The sequence below is a fragment of the Salvelinus namaycush genome, unplaced genomic scaffold (genome assembly GCF_016432855.1).
Source record: "Salvelinus namaycush isolate Seneca unplaced genomic scaffold, SaNama_1.0 Scaffold310, whole genome shotgun sequence".
Lineage (NCBI taxonomy): Eukaryota > Metazoa > Chordata > Actinopteri > Salmoniformes > Salmonidae > Salvelinus > Salvelinus namaycush.
This window is the reverse complement of record NW_024060009.1, coordinates 1-20,961: the sequence shown is the minus strand read 5'-3', so window position 1 is coordinate 20,961 and position 20,961 is coordinate 1. Positions and strand designations below refer to the sequence as shown.

Here is a 20,961-nt window from a genome sequence, read left to right as displayed (position 1 = left end):
AAGAATTTGTTCTTAACTGACTTGCCTAGTTAAAAAAAGGTTTAAAAAAAAACATATATATATATATATACGGTACTAGAAGAGTTCTCTTAATGTGAGGTTCTAAAAGGGTTCTTTAAAGTTCAGTAAAGTTCTGAAAGTGTTCTATATGTTCCATAAGGTTCTAAATGGGTTCTTTAAAGTTCAGTAAAGTTCTGAAAGTGTTCAATATGTTCCGTGAGTTTCTAAAAGGGTTCATTAAAGTTCAGTAAGGTTCTGAAAGTGTTCTATATGTTCCGTAAGGTTCTAAAAGGGTTCTTTAAAGTTCAGTAAGGTTCTGAAAGTGTTATATATGTTCCGTAAGGTTCTAAAAGGGTTCTTTAAAGTTCAGTAAGGTTCTGAACGTGTTCTATATGTTCCGTAAGGTTCTAAAAGGGTTCTTTAAAGTTCAGTAAGGTTCTGAAAGTGTTCTATATGTTCCATAAGGTTCTAAAATGTTTTTTAAAAGTTCGGTAAGGTTCTGAAAGGCAGGGTTGGGGAGTAACTGATTACAAAAAGCTGTAACTGTAATCCATTATGTTACCATCAAAAATATTGTAATTAGCTTACAGATACTTTTGAAAAACTAGATGATTACTTCAAATTCAGGAAGGATGTTTGCGAGAAAAAAAATATTTGCAACCATTCTGTTTCTCAATGACATTCAATACAGCATTGAAAAAAATAAATAAGTTTGTTCCGCCTGAGTGAGTCTGACCGCAAGTCAGAGACCACTCTGATGACACACCAAATGATGACCACCAATCAGAGACCACTATGATGACACACCAAATGATGACCACCAATCAGAGACCACTATGATGACACACCAAATGATGACCACCAATCAGAGACCACTATGATGACACACCAAATGATGACCACCAATCAGAGACCACTATGATGACACACCAAATGATGACCACCAATCAGAGACCACTATGATGACACACCAAATGATGACCACCAATCAGAGACCACTGTGATGACACACCAGATGTGTCATCAATCAGAGTCCACTATAATGACACACCAAATGATGACCACCAATCAGAGACCACTATGATGACACACCAAATGATGACCACCAATCAGAGACCACTGTGATGACACACCAAATGATGACCACCAATCAGAGACCACTATGATGACACACCAAATGATGACCACCAATCAGAGACCACTATGATGACACACCAAATGATGACCACCAATCAGAGACCACTATGATGACACACCAAATGATGACCACCAATCAAAGACCACTATGATGACACACCAAATGATGACCACCAATCAGAGACCACTATGATGACACACCAAATGATGACCACCAATCAGAGACCACTATGATGACACACCAAATGATGACCACCAATCAGAGACCACTATGATGACACACCAAATGATGACCACCAATCAGAGACCACTATGATGACACACCAAATGATGACCACCAATCAGAGACCACTATGATGACACACCAAATGATGACCACATATCAGAGACCACTATGATGACACACCAAATGATGACCACCAATCAGAGACCACTATGATGACACACCAAATGATGACCACCAATCAGAGACCACTATGAAGACACACCAAATGATGACCACCAATCAGAGACCACTATGATGACACACCAAATGATGACCACATATCAGAGACCACTATGATGACACACCAAATGATGACCACCAATCAGAGACCACTATGATGACACACCAAATGATGACCACCAATCAGAGACCACTATGATGACACACCAAATGATGACCACCAATCAGAGACCACTATGATGACACACCAAATGGGTTTGATGGATCGCGGGAAGAGCAGGAGTGGGCTTCTGTCTAGAATATGTCTTTCAATGGTGCGACAGATGACCCAACTTGAATAAACGCTTGGCGGTAAAAGACAACAGCAGTGGTGTCGTCTACGGCGATACGGATTTCACTTGTGAATCCCAATGCTGCTCTCTCAGAAAGCTATTTGCGTTTTACAGGTAGTTGTTGTTGTGGCTGTTCACAAATATAGATGTGTATTTTAATCCAGAATTGTTGAATTCAAGAAGATTAAGCTGCCTATAATTAATGTTTTTTGCGACCAGTGGACAGCCAGGGAAAAATGCACTTGCGACCAATGGACAGCCAGGGAAAAAATGCACTTGCGACCAATGGACAGCCAGGGAAAAATGCACTTGCGACCAATGGACAGCCAGGGAAAAATGCACTTGCGACCAATGGACAGCCAGGGAAAAATGCACTTGCGACCAATGGACAGCCAGGGAAAAATGCACTTGCGACCAATGGACAGCCAGGAAAAATGCACTTGCATAGTGCTGATCCAATCCTATGGAATAACAGTTTGAGTTCCTCCGTCCTAAACTCCTGTGATATTGTGCGCCACATTTCCATACTGTCAAAAACGGGTTTGATTTAAGACCACAAGTGGGGCTTTTTATTGCTCAATCTAAATTGTGCTGATTCCCCTAAAAATGTCCATAGGCCCAACGGACACATGCTCAAAACTCACACACTTTTGATAGACTTAAACATCAGCAAATTATCAAGAGATCAACGTGTCACCAACAACAACTGACTAGTAGTCAGATAATAAGTCCTTATTTGACTAAACTCCACTCCGTGGTAGTTAGATAATAAGTCCTTAGCTGACTAAACTCCACTCCATGGTAGTCAGATAAAAAGTCCTTAGTTTACTAAACTCCACTCCATGGTAGTCAGATAATAAGTCCTTAGCTGACTAAACTCCACTCCATGGTAGTCAGATAATAAGTCCTTATTTGACTAAACTCCACTCCATTGTAGTCAGATAATAAGTCCTTAGTTTACTAAACTCCACTCCATGGTAGTCAGATAATAAGTCCTTAGTTTACTAAACTCCACTCCATGGTAGTCAGATAATAAGTCCTTAGCTGACTAAACTCCACTCCATGGTAGTCAGATAATAAGTCCTTAGTTGACTAAACTCCACTCCATTGTAGTCAGATAATAAGTCCTTATTTGACTAAACTCCACTCCATGGTAGTCAGATAATAAGTCCTTAGTTTACTAAACTCCACTCCATGGTAGTCAGATAATAAGTCCTTAGTTTACTAAACTCCACTCCATGGTAGTCAGATAATAAGTCCTTAGCTGACTAAACTCCACTCCATGGTAGTCAGATAATAAGTCCTTAGTTTACTAAACTCCACTCCATGGTAGTCAGACAATAAGTCCTTAGCTGACTAAACTCCACTCCATGGTAGTCAGATAATAAGTCCTTAGCTGACTAAACTCCACTCCATGGTAGTCAGATAATAAGTCCTTAGCTGACTAAACTCCACTCCATGGTAGTCAGATAATAAGTCCTTAGCTGACTAAACTCCACTCCATGGTAGTCAGATAATAAGTCCTTAGCTGACTAAACTCCACTCCATGGTAGTTTTGGGGTTATGCTGAGGTAAAACAGTTTGGCTAATCTATATTTCCATATTTCCAAATCCTATTCTTGATAATGAAGGGGTATTAAATGAATTGGAATGACTGGAAATCTGACAGACTTTGTTTTATTATGTAAAGATATAGAGCTATAGATATAGAGCCTAATCGTATTATTAGCTGTAGCTGTCACGCCCTGGCCTTAGTTATCTTTGTTTTCTTTATTATTTTAGTTAGGCCAGGGTGTGGCATGGGGGGATGTATGTGTTTTGTATTGTCTAGGGGTTTTGTATGTTTATGGGGCAGTGTCTAGTCTAGTCTAGGTGTATGCATGTCTATGGTTGCCTAGATTGGTTCTCAATTAGAGACAGCTGTCTATCGTTGTCTCTGATTGGGAGCCATATTTAGGCAGCCATAGTCATTAGGTAGTTTGTGGGTGATTGTCTATGTGTAAGTTGCCAGTGTCTGCACTTATTGTTTGTATAGCTTCATGTTTGTTGGTTTGATTTAGTTTGTATAGTGTTTTTCGTCTTCGTTAATTAAATATGTATTCATTTCACGCGGCACCTTGGTCCTCTTCTCTTTCACGTTACGACGATCGTGACAGTAGCAGAAAGCAATGGGTTTGTAGAAGCCTACATAACCAACCCATAAAGTAAAATGCGACATCTATTTTTTTATGCAACATCTACGTTTCTGGCCAGCTATGTAAACTCTAACATAGATTAATCCTGCATTAGATGTCGTTCAATTGGTAATATACATTGTTGTCTTCTTCTAATGCCTCTTAAAGGGGAAAGTAATCTAAAAGTAACTGAATGTAATCAGATTACGTTACTGATTACAATTTTGGACAGATAACTAGTAACTGTAACATATTACATTTAAAAAGTTACCTGCCCAAACCTACTGAAACGGTTCTCTATAACATTCCTATACGTTTCTGTAAGGGTTCTTTAAGGTTCTCTAAAACATTCCTATACGTTTCTGTAAGGGTTCTTTAAGGTTCTCTGTAACATTCCTATATGTTTCTGTAAGGGTTCTTTAAGGTTCTCTAAAACATTCCTATACGTTTCTGTAAGGGTTCTTTAAGGTTCTCTATAACATTCCTATACGTTTCTGTAAGGGTTCTTTAAGGTTCTCTATAACATTCCTATACGTTTCTGTAAGGGTTCTTTAAGGTTCTCTATAAAATTCCTATACGTTTCTGTAAGGGTTCTTTAAGGTTCTCTATAACATTCCTATACGTTTCTGTAAGGGTTCCTTACTGTTCTCTATAACATTCCTATACGTTTCTGTAAGGGTTCCTTACAGTTCTCTATAACATTCCTATACGTTTCTGTAAGGGTTCTTTAAGGTTCTCTATAACATTCTTTAACGTTTCTGTAAGGGTTCCTTACGGTTCTCTATAACATTCCTATACGTTTCTGTAAGGGTTCTTTAAGGTTCTCTATAACATTCCTATACGTTTCTGTAAGGGTTCTTTAAGGTTCTCTGTAACATTCCTATATATTTCTGTAAGGGTTCTTTAAGGTTCTCTATAACATTCCTATGCGTTTCTGTAAGGGTTCTTTAAGGTTCTCTGTAACATTCCTATATGTTTCTGTAAGGGTTCTTTAAGGTTCTCTATAACATTCCATACGTTTCTGTAAGGGTTCTTTAAAGTTCTCTATAACATTCCTATACGTTTCTGTAAGGGTTCTTTAAGGTTCTCTATAACATTCCTATACGTTTCTGTAAGGGTTCTTTCAGGTTCTCTATAACATTCCTATACGTTTCTGTAAGGGTTCTTTCAGGTTCTCTATAACATTCCTATACGTTTCTGTAAGGGTTCTTTAAAGTTCTCTATAACATTCCATACGTTTCTGTAAGGGTTCTTTAAAGTTCTCTATAACATTCCTATACGTTTCTGTAAGGGTTCTTTAAGGTTCTCTATAACATTCCTATACGTTTCTGTAAGGGTTCTTTCAGGTTCTCTATAACATTCCTATACGTTTCTGTAAGGGTTCTTTAAGGTTCTCTATAACATTCCTATACGTTTCTGTAAGGGTTCTTTAAAGTTCTCTATAACATTCCTATACGTTTCTGTAAGGGTTCTTTAAGGTTCTCTATAACATTCCTATACGTTTCTGTAAGGGTTCTTTCAGGTTCTCTATAACATTCCTATACGTCTCTGTAAGGGTTCTTTAAGGTTCTCTATAACATTCCTATACGTTTCTGTAAGGGTTCTTTAAGGTTCTCTATAACATTCCTATACGTTTCTGTAAGGGTTCCTTACTGTTCTCTATAACATTCCTATACGTTTCTGTAAGGGTTCCTTACGGTTCTCTATAACATTCCTATACGTTTCTGTAAGGGTTCTTTAAGGTTCTCTATAACATTCCATACGTTTCTGTAAGGGTTCTTTAAGGTTCTATAAGGCTGTGTTCTTACTCTCTGGTCCTCCTCCTTGGTCCAGGGTCCTTTGATGAGTTCAGGGTTGAGAACCTTCTGCCAGCGGTGCTGACACTGCATGTCTGTACGGTTCTATTGGAGAACACATTGTTATTAATTAAGGGAATGTGAATGAGATCAGACACACTGGTTATTAAGGGAATGTTTATGTATTGAATAGCCTACCATCTCAGGAGTCTAAAGCACTGTGAGTGACTTTATACAGTGATTACTAATGTTTTATATTTGCGGTGACGCCACAGAATAAAATTGGTGGGACCAAATCGTGGGCTGTTGCCACCAACTGAAAACTGTAGAGGCGCCAGGGGGATATGTTAGTCTGAAATCATAGCAGGGGGTGTGATTTTTTAAATGTAGAGGCGCCAGGGGGATATTCATCTGCTGTGTTGGTCGGCCAATTGGGCTGTTGGGAAGAAAAATCATACTATAGGATGTTTTGCAGAAAAATCTGTTGGTAGGACAAGGCAATGTATGTTTGAGGCAATATACATGTGATGTGACTAAAATGTATGGACATTTAGTTAACTAAAACGGCCCACTTGTTTTAGTCACTTTGACAATAACTACACTAAAGAATTAATTAAAATGACAAAAAACGTGACAAAGACTTAATGATATTTTAGTCAACATGACTAAGACTTAATGACTAAGACTAGATTCAATCAGAAAAATGGTGTCAAAATGAACCCTAGTGTGTTTGTATGTGTGCGTGTGTGTGTGTGTGTGTTTGTGTGTGTGTGTGTGTGTGTTTGTGTGTGCGTGTGTGTGTCTGTGTGTGCTTGTGTGCAGGTGCGCCGTAGATATAGGACCCTACCCTCTAGCCGTGTAGAATGACTGATAGCCCGCCAAATCAACCATTACCTATGCAAATACTCTGGAACACACACCTTAACTAATCTCTACTAACACACACACTACCCTTCTCCGGAAAGTGTGTGTGTGTGTGCGTGCGTGCGTGCGTGCGTGCGTGCGTGCGTGCGTGCGTGCGTGCGTGCGTGCGTGCGTGCTTGTGTGCGTGTGTGTGTGTCTTACAGGTAAGAAGCTGACGATGAGTTTCCAGTCCGAGGAACCATGATGTTCTACCAGCTTCTTCAACTTCTCATCCTGACACAAACAAAACAAATTAAAACTTAAAATATTATTGCTTAAAACACTAAAACACAACAAATAATAATAATAATAATAAAACACTCTAATATTACAACACTAAAATACTAAAACACTCAAATATTACAACACTAAAATAACAAACAATTAAATATTACTATCTAAATACAATCACAGAGAACCTGAAGAACCCCACTGAGTTCTAGAAGCTAATCTAATCAGCGCCGGGTTCTAATGTCTCCTCCTGACCGTTTAATGATGGATTCTAATCAAGTGAAGGATAAAGCCCATACTGTATATGATACATAGATATATAGATAATAGATAGATAAAGCCCATACTGTATATGATACATAGATATATAGATAATAGATAGATAAAGCCCATACTGTATATGATACATAGATATATAGATAATAGATAGATAAAGCCCATACTGTATATGATACATAGATATATAGATAATAGATAGATAAAGCCCATACTGTATATGATACATAGATATATAGATAATAGATAGATAAAGCCCATATTGTATATGATAAATAGATATATAGATAATAGATAGATAAAGCCCATATTGTATATGATAAATAGATATATAGATAATAGATAGATAAAGCCCATACTGTATATGATACATAGATATATAGATAATAGATAGATAAAGCCCATACTGTATATGATACATAGATATAAAGATAATAGATAGATAAAGCCCATACTGTATATGATAAATAGATATATAGATAATAGATAGATAAAGCCCATACTGTATATGATACATAGATATATAGATAATAGATAGATAAAGCCCATACTGTATATGATACATAGATATATAGATAATAGATAGATAAAGCCCATACTGTATATGATACATAGATATAAAGATAATAGATAGATAAAGCCCATACTGTATATGATAAATAGATATATAGATAATAGATAGATAAAGCCCATACTGTATATGATACATAGATATATAGATAATAGATAGATAAAGCCCATACTGTATATGATACATAGATATATAGATAATAGATAGATAAAGCCCATACTGTATATGATAAATAGATATATAGATAATAGATAGATAAAGCCCATACTGTATATGATAAATAGATATATAGATAATAGATAGATAAAGCCCATATTGTAGGGGTTTTAAACAAGCACTTCATATCTGCTGGGTCAGTTGTTGATAATGGTGTGGCCCAGGCCTCTAATGTCAGCTCTGTTGCACTCAACTATGATATAGGCCCTCGTGTGAACCATTTTAACTTTGAGCCTGTTTCTTATACTGAGGTCTATAAGAACTAAAAGGCAATAGACACTAAACAGTCTGCTGGTCCAGACAACCTGGACCCCCCTACCTGTTAAAGATAACATCTGGTATTATTACTGAACCTGTGTCTCACATTTTCAACTTGAGTCTCTTGACCAATTACATACCCAGCATTTAGAAATCAGCTGATGTCCTCCCACTGCTAAAGGGAGGAGATCCCTCAGATGCTAATAATTATCGTCATCTCTCTAAACTCCCTATCCTGGACAAAGTCTATGAATCTCTAGTGAACTCCCTATCCTGGACAAAGTCCATGAATCCCTAGTGAACTCCCTATCCTGGAACTCCCTATCCTGGACAAAGTCTATGAATCTCTAGTGAACTCCCTATCCTGGACAAAGTCTATGAATCCCTGGTGAACTCCCTATCCTGGACAAAGTCTATGAATCTCTAGTGAACTCCCTATCCTGGACAAAGTCTATGAATCCCTGGTGAACTCCCTATCCTGGACAAAGTCTATGAACCTCTAGTGAACTCCCTATCCTGGACAAAGCCTATGAATCCCTAGTGAACTCCCTATCCTGGAACTCCCTATCCTGGACAAAGTCTATGAACCTCTAGTGAACTCTCTATCCTGGACAAAGTCTATGAATCTCTAGTGAACTCCCTATCCTGGACAAAGTCTATGAATCCCTAGTGAACTCCCTATCCTGGACAAAGTCTATGAACCTCTAGTGAACTCTCTATCCTGGACAAAGTCTATGAACCTCTAGTGAACTCTCTATCCTGGACAAAGTCTATGAACCTCTAGTGAACTCCCTATCCTGGACAAAGTCTATGAATCTCTAGTGAACTCCCTATCCTGGACAAAGTCCATGAATCCCTAGTGAACTCCCTATCCTGGAACTCCCTATCCTGGACAAAGTCCATGAATCCCTAGTGAACTCCCTATCCTGGAACTCCCTATCCTGGACAAAGTCTATGAACCTCTAGTGAACTCTCTATCCTGGACAAAGTCTATGAATCCCTAGTGAACTCTCTATCCTGGACAAAGTCTATGAATCTCTAGTGAACTCCCTATCCTGGACAAAGTCTATGAATCCCTAGTGAACTCCCTATCCTGGCCAAAGTCTATGAATCCCTAGTGAACTCTCTATCCTGGACAAAGTCTATGAATCCCTAGTGAACTCTCTATCCTGGACAAAGTCTATGAATCTCTAGTGAACTCCCTATCCTGGACAAAGTCTATGAATCCCTAGTGAACTCTCTATCCTGGACAAAGTCTATGAACCCCTAGTGAACTCCCTATCCTGGACAAAGTCCATGAATCCCTAGTGAACTCCCTATCCTGGAACTCCCTATCCTGGACAAAGTCTATGAACCTCTAGTGAACTCTCTATCCTGGACAAAGTCTATGAATCTCTAGTGAACTCCCTATCCTGGACAAAGTCTATGAATCCCTAGTGAACTCCCTATCCTGGACAAAGTCTATGAACCTCTAGTGAACTCCCTATCCTGGACAAAGTCTATGAATCTCTAGTGAACTCCCTATCCTGGACAAAGTCCATGAATCCCTAGTGAACTCCCTATCCTGGAACTCCCTATCCTGGACAAAGTCTATGAACCCCTAGTGAACTCTCTATCCTGGACAAAGTCTATGAACCTCTAGTGAACTCCCTATCCTGGACAAAGTCTATGAATCTCTAGTGAACTCCCTATCCTGGACAAAGTCCATGAATCCCTAGTGAACTCCCTATCCTGGAACTCCCTATCCTGGACAAAGTCCATGAATCCCTAGTGAACTCCCTATCCTGGAACTCCCTATCCTGGACAAAGTCTATGAATCTCTAGTGAACTCCCTATCCTGGACAAAGTCTATGAATCCCTGGTGAACTCCCTATCCTGGACAAAGTCTATGAACCTCTAGTGAACTCTCTATCCTGGACAAAGTCTATGAATCCCTAGTGAACTCTCTATCCTGGACAAAGTCTATGAATCTCTAGTGAACTCCCTATCCTGGACAAAGTCCATGAATCTCTAGTGAACTCCCTATCCTGGACAAAGTCCATGAATCTCTAGTGAACTCCCTATCCTGGACAAAGTCCATGAATCCCTAGTGAACTCCCTATCCTGGACAAAGTCCATGAATCCCTAGTGAACTCCCTATCCCTGGACAAAGTCTATGAACCCCTACTGAAAATGGACATTCAAATAACACAAAAATATTTTACACTGTAACACTACAACACTAAAATAATAAAACACAAAAACAAAACAGCTGTGTGGGTGTTTACCTCTTCTCTTGTCCAGCGTGTTTTCCCTTGGTTGCGTTTTGTTTCCTTGGCCAGCGGTCCATCGTAGTCGTGTTCATACATCTCAATATCCTCCTCATCTTCTTCACTACTATACACACTGGAGAGAGAGACAGAGAGACAGAGAGACAGAGACAGAGACAAAGACAGAGACAGAGACAGAGACAGAGACAGAGACAGAGAGAGAGAGAGAGAGAGAGAGAGAGAGAGAGAGAGAGAGAGAGAGAGAGGAACAATATAATTGTTTTTGGACAAAACACACATCAAGACAAGAGAGACAACACAACACATTTATTTGATTTGATTTATTTAACCAGGTAGGCCAGTTGAGAACAAGTTCTTATTTGCAACTGCGACTTGGCCAAGATAAAGCAAAGCAGTTCGACACAGAGTTACACGTGGAATAAACAAACATACAATCAATAATACAGGAGAAAAATCTATAAACAGCATGTGCAAATGAGGTAGGATAAGAGAGGTAAGGCAATAAATAGGCCATGGTGGTGAAGTAATTACAATATAGCAATTAAACACTGGAATGGTAGATGTGCAGAAGACGAATGTGCAAGTAGAGATACTGGGGTGCAAAGGAACGAGATAAATAAATACAGTATGGGGATGAGGTAGTTGGATGGGCTATTTACAGATGAGCTATGTACAGGTGCAGTGATTTGTGAGCTGCTCTGACAGCTGGTGCTTAAAGCTAGTGAGGGAGATAAGAGTCTCCAGCTTCAGTGATTTTTGAAGTTCGTTCCAGTCATTGGCAGCAGAGAACTGGAAGGAGAGGTGGCCAAAGGAGGAATTGGCTTTGGGGGTGACCAGTGAGATATACCTGCTGGGGTGCGTGCTATGGGTGGGTGCTGCTATGGTGACCAGTGAGCTGAGATAAGGCGGGGCTTTACCTAGCAGAGACTTGTAGATGACCTGGAGCCAGTGGGTTTGGCGACGAGTATGAAGCGAGGGCCAGCCAACGAGAGCGTACAGGTCGCAGTGGTGGGTAGTGTATGGGGCTTTGGTGACAAAACGGATGGCACTGTGATAGACTGCATCCAATTTGCTGAGTAGAGTGTTGGAGGCTATTTTGTAAATTACCTCGCCGAAGTCGAGGATCGGTAGGATGGTCAGTTTTACGAGGGTATGTTTGGCAGCATGAGTGAAGGATGCTTTGTTGCGAAATAGGAAGTCAATTCTAGATTTAACTTTGGATTAGAGATGCTTAATGTGCGTCTGGAAGGAGAGTTTACAGTCTAACCAGACACCTAGGTATTTGTAGTTGTCCACATATTCTAAGTCAGAACCGTCCAGAGTAGGGATGCTGGATGGGCGGGCGGGTGCGGGCAGCGAACGGTTGAAGAGCATGCATTTGGTTTTACTAGCATTTAAGAGCAGTTGGAGGCCACAGAAGGAGAGTTGTATGGCATTGAAGCTCGTCTGGAGGTTAGTTAACACAGTGTCCAAAGAAGGTCCAGAAGTATACAGAATGGTGTCGTCTGCGTAGAGGTGGATCAGAGAATCACCAGCAGCAAGAGCGACATCATTGATGTATACAGAGAAGAGAGTCGGCCCAAGAATTGAACCCTGCGGCACCCCATAGAGACTGCCAGAGGTCCAGACAACAGGCCCTCCGATTTGACACACTGAACTCTGTCTGAGAAGTAGTTGGTGAACCAGGCGAGGTAGTCATTTGAGAAACCAAGGCTGTTGAGTCTGCCGATAAGAATGTTGTGATTGACAGAGTCAAAAGCCTTAGCCAGGTCGATGAATACGGCTGCACAGTACTGTCTTTTATCGATGGCGGTTATGATATCGTTTAGGACCTTGAGCGTGGCAGAGGTGCACCCATGACCAGCTCTGAAACCAGATTGCATAGCGGAGAAGCTACGGTGGGATTCGAAATGGTCGATGATCTGTTTGTTAACTTGGCTTTCGAAGACTTTAGAAAGGCAGGGTAGGATAGATATAGGTCTGTAGCAGTTTGGGTCTAGAGTGTCTCCCCCTTTGAAGAGGGAGATGACCGTGGCAGCTTTCCAATCTATGGGAATCTCAGACGAGATGATAGTAATAGGGGTTGCAACAATTTCTGCAGATAATTTTAGAAAGAGAGGGTCCAGATTGTCTAGCCCGGTTGATTTGTAGGGGTCCAGATTTTGCAGGTCTTTCAGAACATCAGCTATCTGGACTTGGGTGAAGGAGAAGTGGGGGAGGTTTGGGCAAGTTGCTGTGGGGAGCGCAGGGCTGTTGACCGGGGTGAGGGTAGCCAGGTGAAAAGCATGGCCAGCTATAGAAAAATGCTTATTGATATTCTCAATTATAGTGGATTTATCGGTGGTGACAGTGTTTCCTATCCTCAGTGCAGTGGGCAGCTGGGAGGAGGTGCTCTTATTCTCCATGGACTTTACAGTGTGAAGGGCAGAGTTTGGGAGGTGTGGAGGGTCGTAACAGGGTAGCAGAACCAGTCATTATAACAGGGTAGAGTGGTAACAGGGTAACAGAACCAGTCATTCTAACAGGGTAGGGTGGTAACAGGGTAACAGAACCAGTCATTCTAACAGGGTAGAGTGGTAACAGGGTAACAGAACCAGTCATTCTAACAGGGTAGAGTGGTAACAGGGTAACAGAACCAGTCATTCTAGCAGGGTAGGGTGGTAACAGAACCAGTCATTCTAACAGGGTAGGGTGGTAACAGGGTAACAGAACCAGTCATTCTAACAGGGTAGAGTGGTAACAGGGTAACAGAACCAGTCATTCTAACAGGGTAGGGTGGTAACAGAACCAGTCATTCTAACAGGGTAGAGTGGTAACAGGGTAACAGAACCAGTCATTCTAACAGGGTAGAGTGGTAACAGAACCAGTCATTCTAGCAGGGTAGAGTGGTAACAGAACCAGTCATTCTAGCAGGGTAGAGTGGTAACAGGGTAACAGAACCAGTCATTCTAACAGGGTAGGGTGGTAACAGGGTAACAGAACCAGTCATTCTAACAGGGTAGAGTGGTAACAGGGTAACAGAACCAGTCATTCTAACAGGGTAGAGTGGTAACAGGGTAACAGAACCAGTCATTCTAGCAGGGTAGGGTGGTAACAGAACCAGTCATTCTAACAGGGTAGGGTGGTAACAGGGTAACAGAACCAGTCATTCTAACAGGGTAGGGTGGTAACAGGGTAACAGAACCAGTCATTCTAACAGGGTAGAGTGGTAACAGAACCAGTCATTCTAACAGGGTAGGGTGGTAACAGGGTAACAGAACCAGTCATTCTAACAGGGTAGGGTGGTAACAGGGTAACAGAACCAGTCATTCTAACAGGGTAGAGTGGTAACAGGGTAACAGAACCAGTCATTCTAGCAGGGTAGAGTGGTAACAGGTTAACAGAACCAGTCATTCTAACAGGGTAGGGTGGTAACAGAACCAGTCATTCTAACAGGGTAGAGTGGTAACAGGGTAACAGAACCAGTCATTCTAACAGGGTAGGGTGGTAACAGGGTAACAGAACCAGTCATTCTAACAGGGTAGGGTGGTAACAGAACCAGTCATTCTAACAGGGTAGGGTGGTAACAGAACCAGTCATTATAACAGGGTAGGGTGGTAACAGGGTAACAGAACCAGTCATTCTAACAGGGTAGAGTGGTAACAGGGTAACAGAACCAGTCATTCTAACAGGGTAGAGTGGTAACAGGGTAACAGAACCAGTCATTCTAGCAGGGTAGAGTGGTAACAGGGTAACAGAACCAGTCATTCTAACAGGGTAGGGTGGTAACAGGGTAACAGAACCAGTCATTCTAACAGGGTAGGGTGGTAACAGGGTAACAGAACCAGTCATTCTAACAGGGTAGGGTGGTAACAGAACCAGTCATTCTAACAGGGTAGAGTGGTAACAGGGTAACAGAACCAGTCATTCTAACAGGGTAGTGTGGTAACAGAACCAGTCATTCTAGCAGGGTAGGGTGGTAACAGGGTAACAGAACCAGTCATTCTAGCAGGGTAGGGTGGTAACAGGGTAACAGAACCAGTCATTCTAACAGGGTAGGGTGGTAACAGGGTAACAGAACCAGTCATTCTAACAGGGTAGGGTGGTAACAGGGTAACAGAACCAGTCATTCTAACAGGGTAGGGTGGTAACAGGGTAACAGAACCAGTCATTCTAACAGGGTAGGGTGGTAACAGAACCAGTCATTCTAACAGGGTAGAGTGGTAACAGGGTAACAGAACCAGTCATTATAACAGGGTAGAGGGGTAACAGGGTAACAGAACCAGTCATTATAACAGGGTAGAGGGGTAACAGGGTAACAGAACCAGTCATTCTAGCAGGGTAGAGTGGTAACAGGGTAACAGAACCAGTCATTCTAACAGGGTAGGGTGGTAACAGGGTAACAGAACCAGTCATTCTAACAGGGTAGGGTGGTAACAGGGTAACAGAACCAGTCATTCTAACAGGGTAGGGTGGTAACAGAACCAGTCATTCTAACAGGGTAGAGTGGTAACAGGGTAACAGAACCAGTCATTCTAACAGGGTAGGGTGGTAACAGAACCAGTCATTCTAGCAGGGTAGGGTGGTAACAGGGTAACAGAACCAGTCATTCTAGCAGGGTAGAGTGGTAACAGGGTAACAGAACCAGTCATTCTAACAGGGTAGAGTGGTAACAGGGTAACAGAACCAGTCATTCTAACAGGGTAGAGTGGTAACAGGGTAACAGAACCAGTCATTCTAACAGGGTAGAGTGGTAACAGGGTAACAGAACCAGTCATTCTAACAGGGTAGGGTGGTAACAGGGTAACAGAACCAGTCATTCTAGCAGGGTAGGGTGGTAACAGGGTAGCAGAACCAGTCATTCTAACAGGGTAGAGTGGTAACAGGGTAGCAGAACCAGTCATTCTAACAGGGTAGGGTGGTAACAGGGTAACAGAACCAGTCATTCTAACAGGGTAGGGTGGTAACAGGGTAACAGAACCTGTCATTCTAGCAGGGTAGAGGGGTAACAGGGTAACAGAACCAGTCATTCTAACAGGGTAGAGGGGTAACAGAACCAGTCATTCTAACAGGGTAGGGTGGTAACAGGGTAACAGAACCAGTCATTCTAACAGGGTAGAGTGGTAACAGGGTAACAGAACCAGTCATTCTAACAGGGTAGAGTGGTAACAGGGTAGCAGAACCAGTCATTATAACAGGGTAGGGTGGTAACAGGGTAACAGAACCAGTCATTCTAACAGGGTAGGGTGGTAACAGGGTAACAGAACCAGTCATTCTAACAGGGTAGAGTGGTAACAGGGTAACAGAACCAGTCATTCTAACAGGGTAGGGTGGTAACAGGGTAACAGAACCAGTCATTCTAACAGGGTAGAGTGGTAACAGGGTAGCAGAACCAGTCATTCTAACAGGGTAGGGTGGTAACAGGGTAACAGAACCAGTCATTATAACAGGGTAGAGTGGTAACAGGGTAACAGAACCAGTCATTCTAGCAGGGTAGAGTGGTAACAGAACCAGTCATTCTAACAGGGTAGGGTGGTAACAGGGTAACAGAACCAGTCATTCTAGCAGGGTAGAGTGGTAACAGGGTAACAGAACCAGTCATTCTAACAGGGTAGAGTGGTAACAGGGTAACAGAACCAGTCATTCTAGCAGGGTAGAGTGGTAACAGAACCAGTCATTCTAACAGGGTAGGGTGGTAACAGGGTAACAGAACCAGTCATTCTAGCAGGGTAGAGTGGTAACAGAACCAGTCATTCTAACAGGGTAGGGTGGTAACAGAACCAGTCATTCTAACAGGGTAGGGTGGTAACAGGGTAACAGAACCAGTCATTCTAGCAGGGTAGAGTGGTAACAGGGTAACAGAACCAGTCATTCTAACAGGGTAGAGTGGTAACAGGGTAACAGAACCAGTCATTCTAACAGGGTAGGGTGGTAACAGGGTAACAGAACCAGTCATTCTAACAGGGTAGAGTGGTAACAGGGTAACAGAACCAGTCATTCTAACAGGGTAGAGTGGTAACAGGGTAACAGAACCAGTCATTCTAGCAGGGTAGAGTGGTAACAGGGTAACAGAACCAGTCATTCTAGCAGGGTAGGGTGGTAACAGGGTAACAGAACCAGTCATTCTAACAGGGTAGAGTGGTAACAGGGTAACAGAACCAGTCATTCTAACAGGGTAGAGTGGTAACAGGGTAACAGAACCAGTCATTCTAACAGGGTAGGGTGGTAACAGGGTAACAGAACCAGTCATTCTTGCAGGGTAGAGTGGTAACAGAACCAGTCATTCTAACAGGGTAGGGTGGTAACAGGGTAACAGAACCAGTCATTCTAACAGGGTAGGGTGGTAACAGGGTAACAGAACCAGTCATTCTAGCAGGGTAGAGTGGTAACAGGGTAACAGAACCAGTCATTCTAACAGGGTAGAGTGGTAACAGGGTAACAGAACCAGTCATTCTAGCAGGGTAGAGTGGTAACAGAACCAGTCATTCTAACAGGGTAGGGTGGTAACAGGGTAACAGAACCAGTCATTCTAGCAGGGTAGAGTGGTAACAGAACCAGTCATTCTAACAGGGTAGGGTGGTAACAGAACCAGTCATTCTAACAGGGTAGGGTGGTAACAGGGTAACAGAACCAGTCATTCTAACAGGGTAGGGTGGTAACAGGGTAACAGAACCAGTCATTCTAACAGGGTAGAGTGGTAACAGGGTAACAGAACCAGTCATTCTAACAGGGTAGGGTGGTAACAGGGTAACAGAACCAGTCATTCTAACAGGGTAGAGTGGTAACAGGGTAACAGAACCAGTCATTCTAGCAGGGTAGAGTGGTAACAGGGTAACAGAACCAGTCATTCTAACAGGGTAGAGTGGTAACAGAACCAGTCATTCTAACAGGGTAGGGTGGTAACAGAACCAGTCATTCTAGCAGGGTAGAGTGGTAACAGGGTAACAGAACCAGTCATTCTAACAGGGTAGAGTGGTAACAGGGTAACAGAACCAGTCATTCTAACAGGGTAGAGTGGTAACAGGGTAACAGAACCAGTCATTCTAACAGGGTAGGGTGGTAACAGAACCAGTCATTCTAACAGGGTAGAGTGGTAACAGGGTAACAGAACCAGTCATTATAACAGGGTAGAGTGGTAACAGGGTAACAGAACCAGTCATTATAACAGGGTAGGGTGGTAACAGAACCAGTCATTCTAGCAGGGTAGAGTGGTAACAGAACCAGTCATTCTAGCAGGGTAGAGTGGTAACAGGGTAACAGAACCAGTCATTCTAGCAGGGTAGAGTGGTAACAGAACCAGTCATTCTAGCAGGGTAGAGTGGTAACAGGGTAGCGGAACCAGTCATTATAACAGGGTAGGGTGGTAACAGAACCAGTCATTCTAGCAGGGTAGGGTGGTAACAGGGTAACAGAACCAGTCATTCTAACAGGGTAGAGTGGTAACAGGGTAACAGAACCAGTCATTCTAACAGGGTAGGGTGGTAACAGGGTAACAGAACCAGTCATTCTAACAGGGTAGGGTGGTAACAGGGTAACAGAACCAGACATTCTAACAGGGTAGAGTGGTAACAGGGTAACAGAACCAGTCATTCTAGCAGGGTAGAGTGAGAACAGGGTAACAGAACCAGTTATTCTAACAGGGTAGGGTGGTAACAGGGTAACAGAACCAGTCATTATAGCAGGGTAGAGTGGTAACAGGGTAACAGAACCAGTCATTATAGCAGGGAAGAGTGGTAACAGAACCAGTCATTATAGCAGGGTAGGGTGGTAACAGGGTAACAGAACCAGTCATTCTAACAGGGTAGGGTGGTAACAGGGTAACAGAACCAGTCATTCTAACAGGGTAGAGTGGTAACAGGGTAACAGAACCAGTCATTCTAGCAGGGTAGAGTGGTAACAGAACCAGTCATTCTAACAGGGTAGAGTGGTAACAGGGTAACAGAACCAGTCATTCTAACAGGGTAGGGTGGTAACAGAACCAGTCATTCTAACAGGGTAGGGTGGTAACAGAACCAGTCATTCTAGCAGGGTAGGGTGGTAACAGGGTAACAGAACCAGTCATTCTAGCAGGGTAGGGTGGTAACAGGGTAACAGAACCAGTCATTCTAACAGGGTAGAGTGGTAACAGGGTAACAGAACCAGTCATTCTAACAGGGTAGAGTGGTAACAGGGTAACAGAACCAGTCATTCTAACAGGGTAGAGTGGTAACAGGGTAACAGAACCAGTCATTATAGCAGGGTAGAGGGGTAACAGGGTAACAGAACCAGTCATTCTAACAGGGTAGAGTGGTAACAGGGTAACAGAACCAGTCATTCTAGCAGGGTAGGGTGGTAACAGGGTAGCAGAACCAGTTATTATAACAGGGTAGGGTGGTAACAGAACCAGTCATTCTAGCAGGGTAGGGTGGTAACAGGGTAACAGAACCAGTTATTATAACAGGGTAGGGTGGTAACAGGGTAGCAGAACCAGTCATTATAGCAGGGTAGAGGGGTATTAGGGTAACAGAACCAGTCATTCTAGCAGGGAAGAGTGGTAACAGGGTAGCAGAACCAGTTATTATAACAGGGTAGGGTGGTAACAGGGTAGCAGAACCAGTCATTATAGCAGGGTAGAGGGGTATTAGGGTAACAGAACCAGTCATTCTAACAGGGTAGAGTGGTAACAGGGTAACAGAACCAGTCATTCTAACAGGGTAGAGTGGTAACAGGGTAACAGAACCAGTCATTCTAACAGGGTAGAGTGGTAACAGGGTAACAGAACCAGTCATTCTAACAGGGTAGGGTGGTAACAGGGTAACAGAACCAGTCATTCTAGCAGGGTAGGGTGGTAACAGAACCAGTCATTCTAGCAGGGTAGGGTGGTAACAGGGTAACAGAACCAGTCATTATAACAGGGTAGGGTGGTAACAGGGTAACAGAACCAGTCATTCTAGCAGGGTAGGGTGGTAACAGGGTAACAGAACCAGTCATTCTAGCAGGGTAGGGTGGTAACAGAACCAGTCATTCTAGCAGGGTAGGGTGGTAACAGGGTAACAGAACCAGTCATTCTAGCAGGGTAGGGTGGTAACAGGGTAACAGAACCAGTCATTCTAGCAGGGTAGAGTGGTAACAGGGTAACAGAACCAGTCATTCTAACAGGGTAGGGTGGTAACAGGGTAACAGAACCAGTCATTCTAGCAGGGTAGAGTGGTAACAGGGTAACAGAACCAGTCATTCTAACAGGGTAGAGTGGTAACAGGGTAACAGAACCAGTCATTCTAGCAGGGTAGAGTGGTAACAGAACCAGTCATTCTAACAGGGTAGGGTGGTAACAGGGTAACAGAACCAGTCATTCTAGCAGGGTAGAGTGGTAACAGAACCAGTCATTCTAACAGGGTAGGGTGGTAACAGAACCAGTCATTCTAACAGGTTAGGGTGGTAACAGGGTAACAGAACCAGTCATTCTAACAGGGTAGGGTGGTAACAGGGTAACAGAAACCAGTCATTCTAACAGGGTAGAGTGGTAACAGGGTAACAGAACCAGTCATTCTAACAGGGTAGGGTGGTAACAGGGTAACAGAACCAGTCATTCTAACAGGGTAGAGTGGTAACAGGGTAACAGAACCAGTCATTCTAGCAGGGTAGAGTGGTAACAGGGTAACAGAACCAGTCATTCTAACAGGGTAGAGTGGTAACAGAACCAGTCATTCTAACAGGGTAGGGTGGTAACAGAACCAGTCATTCTAGCAGGGTAGAGTGGTAACAGGGTAACAGAACCAGTCATTCTAACAGGGTAGAGTGGTAACAGGGTAACAGAACCAGTCATTCTAACAGGGTAGAGTGGTAACAGGGTAACAGAACCAGTCATTCTAACAGGGTAGGGTGGTAACAGAACCAGTCATTCTAACAGGGTAGAGTGGTAACAGGGTAACAGAACCAGTCATTATAACAGGGTGAGTGGTAACAGGGTAACAGAACCAGTCATTCTAACAGGGTAGGGTGGTAACAGAACCAGTCATTCTAGCAGGGTAGAGTGGTAACAGAACCAGTCATTCTAGCAGGGTAGAGTGGTAACAGAACCAGTCATTCTAGCAGGGTAGAGTGGTAACAGAACCAGTCATTCTAGCAGGGTAGAGTGGTAACAGGTAGCGGAACCAGTCATTATAACAGGGTAGGGTGGTAACAGAACCAGTCATTCTAGCAGGGTAGGGTGGTAACAGGGTAACAGAACCAGTCATTCTAACAGGGTAGAGTGGTAACGGGTAACAGAACCAGTCATTCTAACAGGGTAGGGTGGTAACAGGGTAACAGAACCAGTCATTCTAACAGGGTAGGGTGTAACAGGGTAACAGAACCAGTCATTCTAACAGGGTAGAGTGTAACAGGGTAACAGA

The 20,961-nt window shown here is 42.7% G+C and overlaps 1 protein-coding gene across 1 annotated transcript in view; it reads right to left on the bottom strand.

Annotated features, from left to right (window-relative positions):
• myb (v-myb avian myeloblastosis viral oncogene homolog) overlaps positions 1 to 10,724 on the bottom strand; it is a gene marked incomplete at its 5' end in the record, with an annotated part of 48,174 nt that extends 37,450 nt beyond the window's left edge. Inside the window, 3 exons of the mRNA XM_038985247.1 lie at positions 5,897 to 5,989; positions 6,950 to 7,021; positions 10,607 to 10,724. Of these exons, the coding sequence (XP_038841175.1) occupies positions 5,897 to 5,989; positions 6,950 to 7,021; positions 10,607 to 10,724 (283 nt within the window). The remainder of the gene's footprint in view (positions 1 to 5,896; positions 5,990 to 6,949; positions 7,022 to 10,606) is intronic.
• Between the last annotated feature and the right edge of the window lie 10,237 nt (positions 10,725 to 20,961).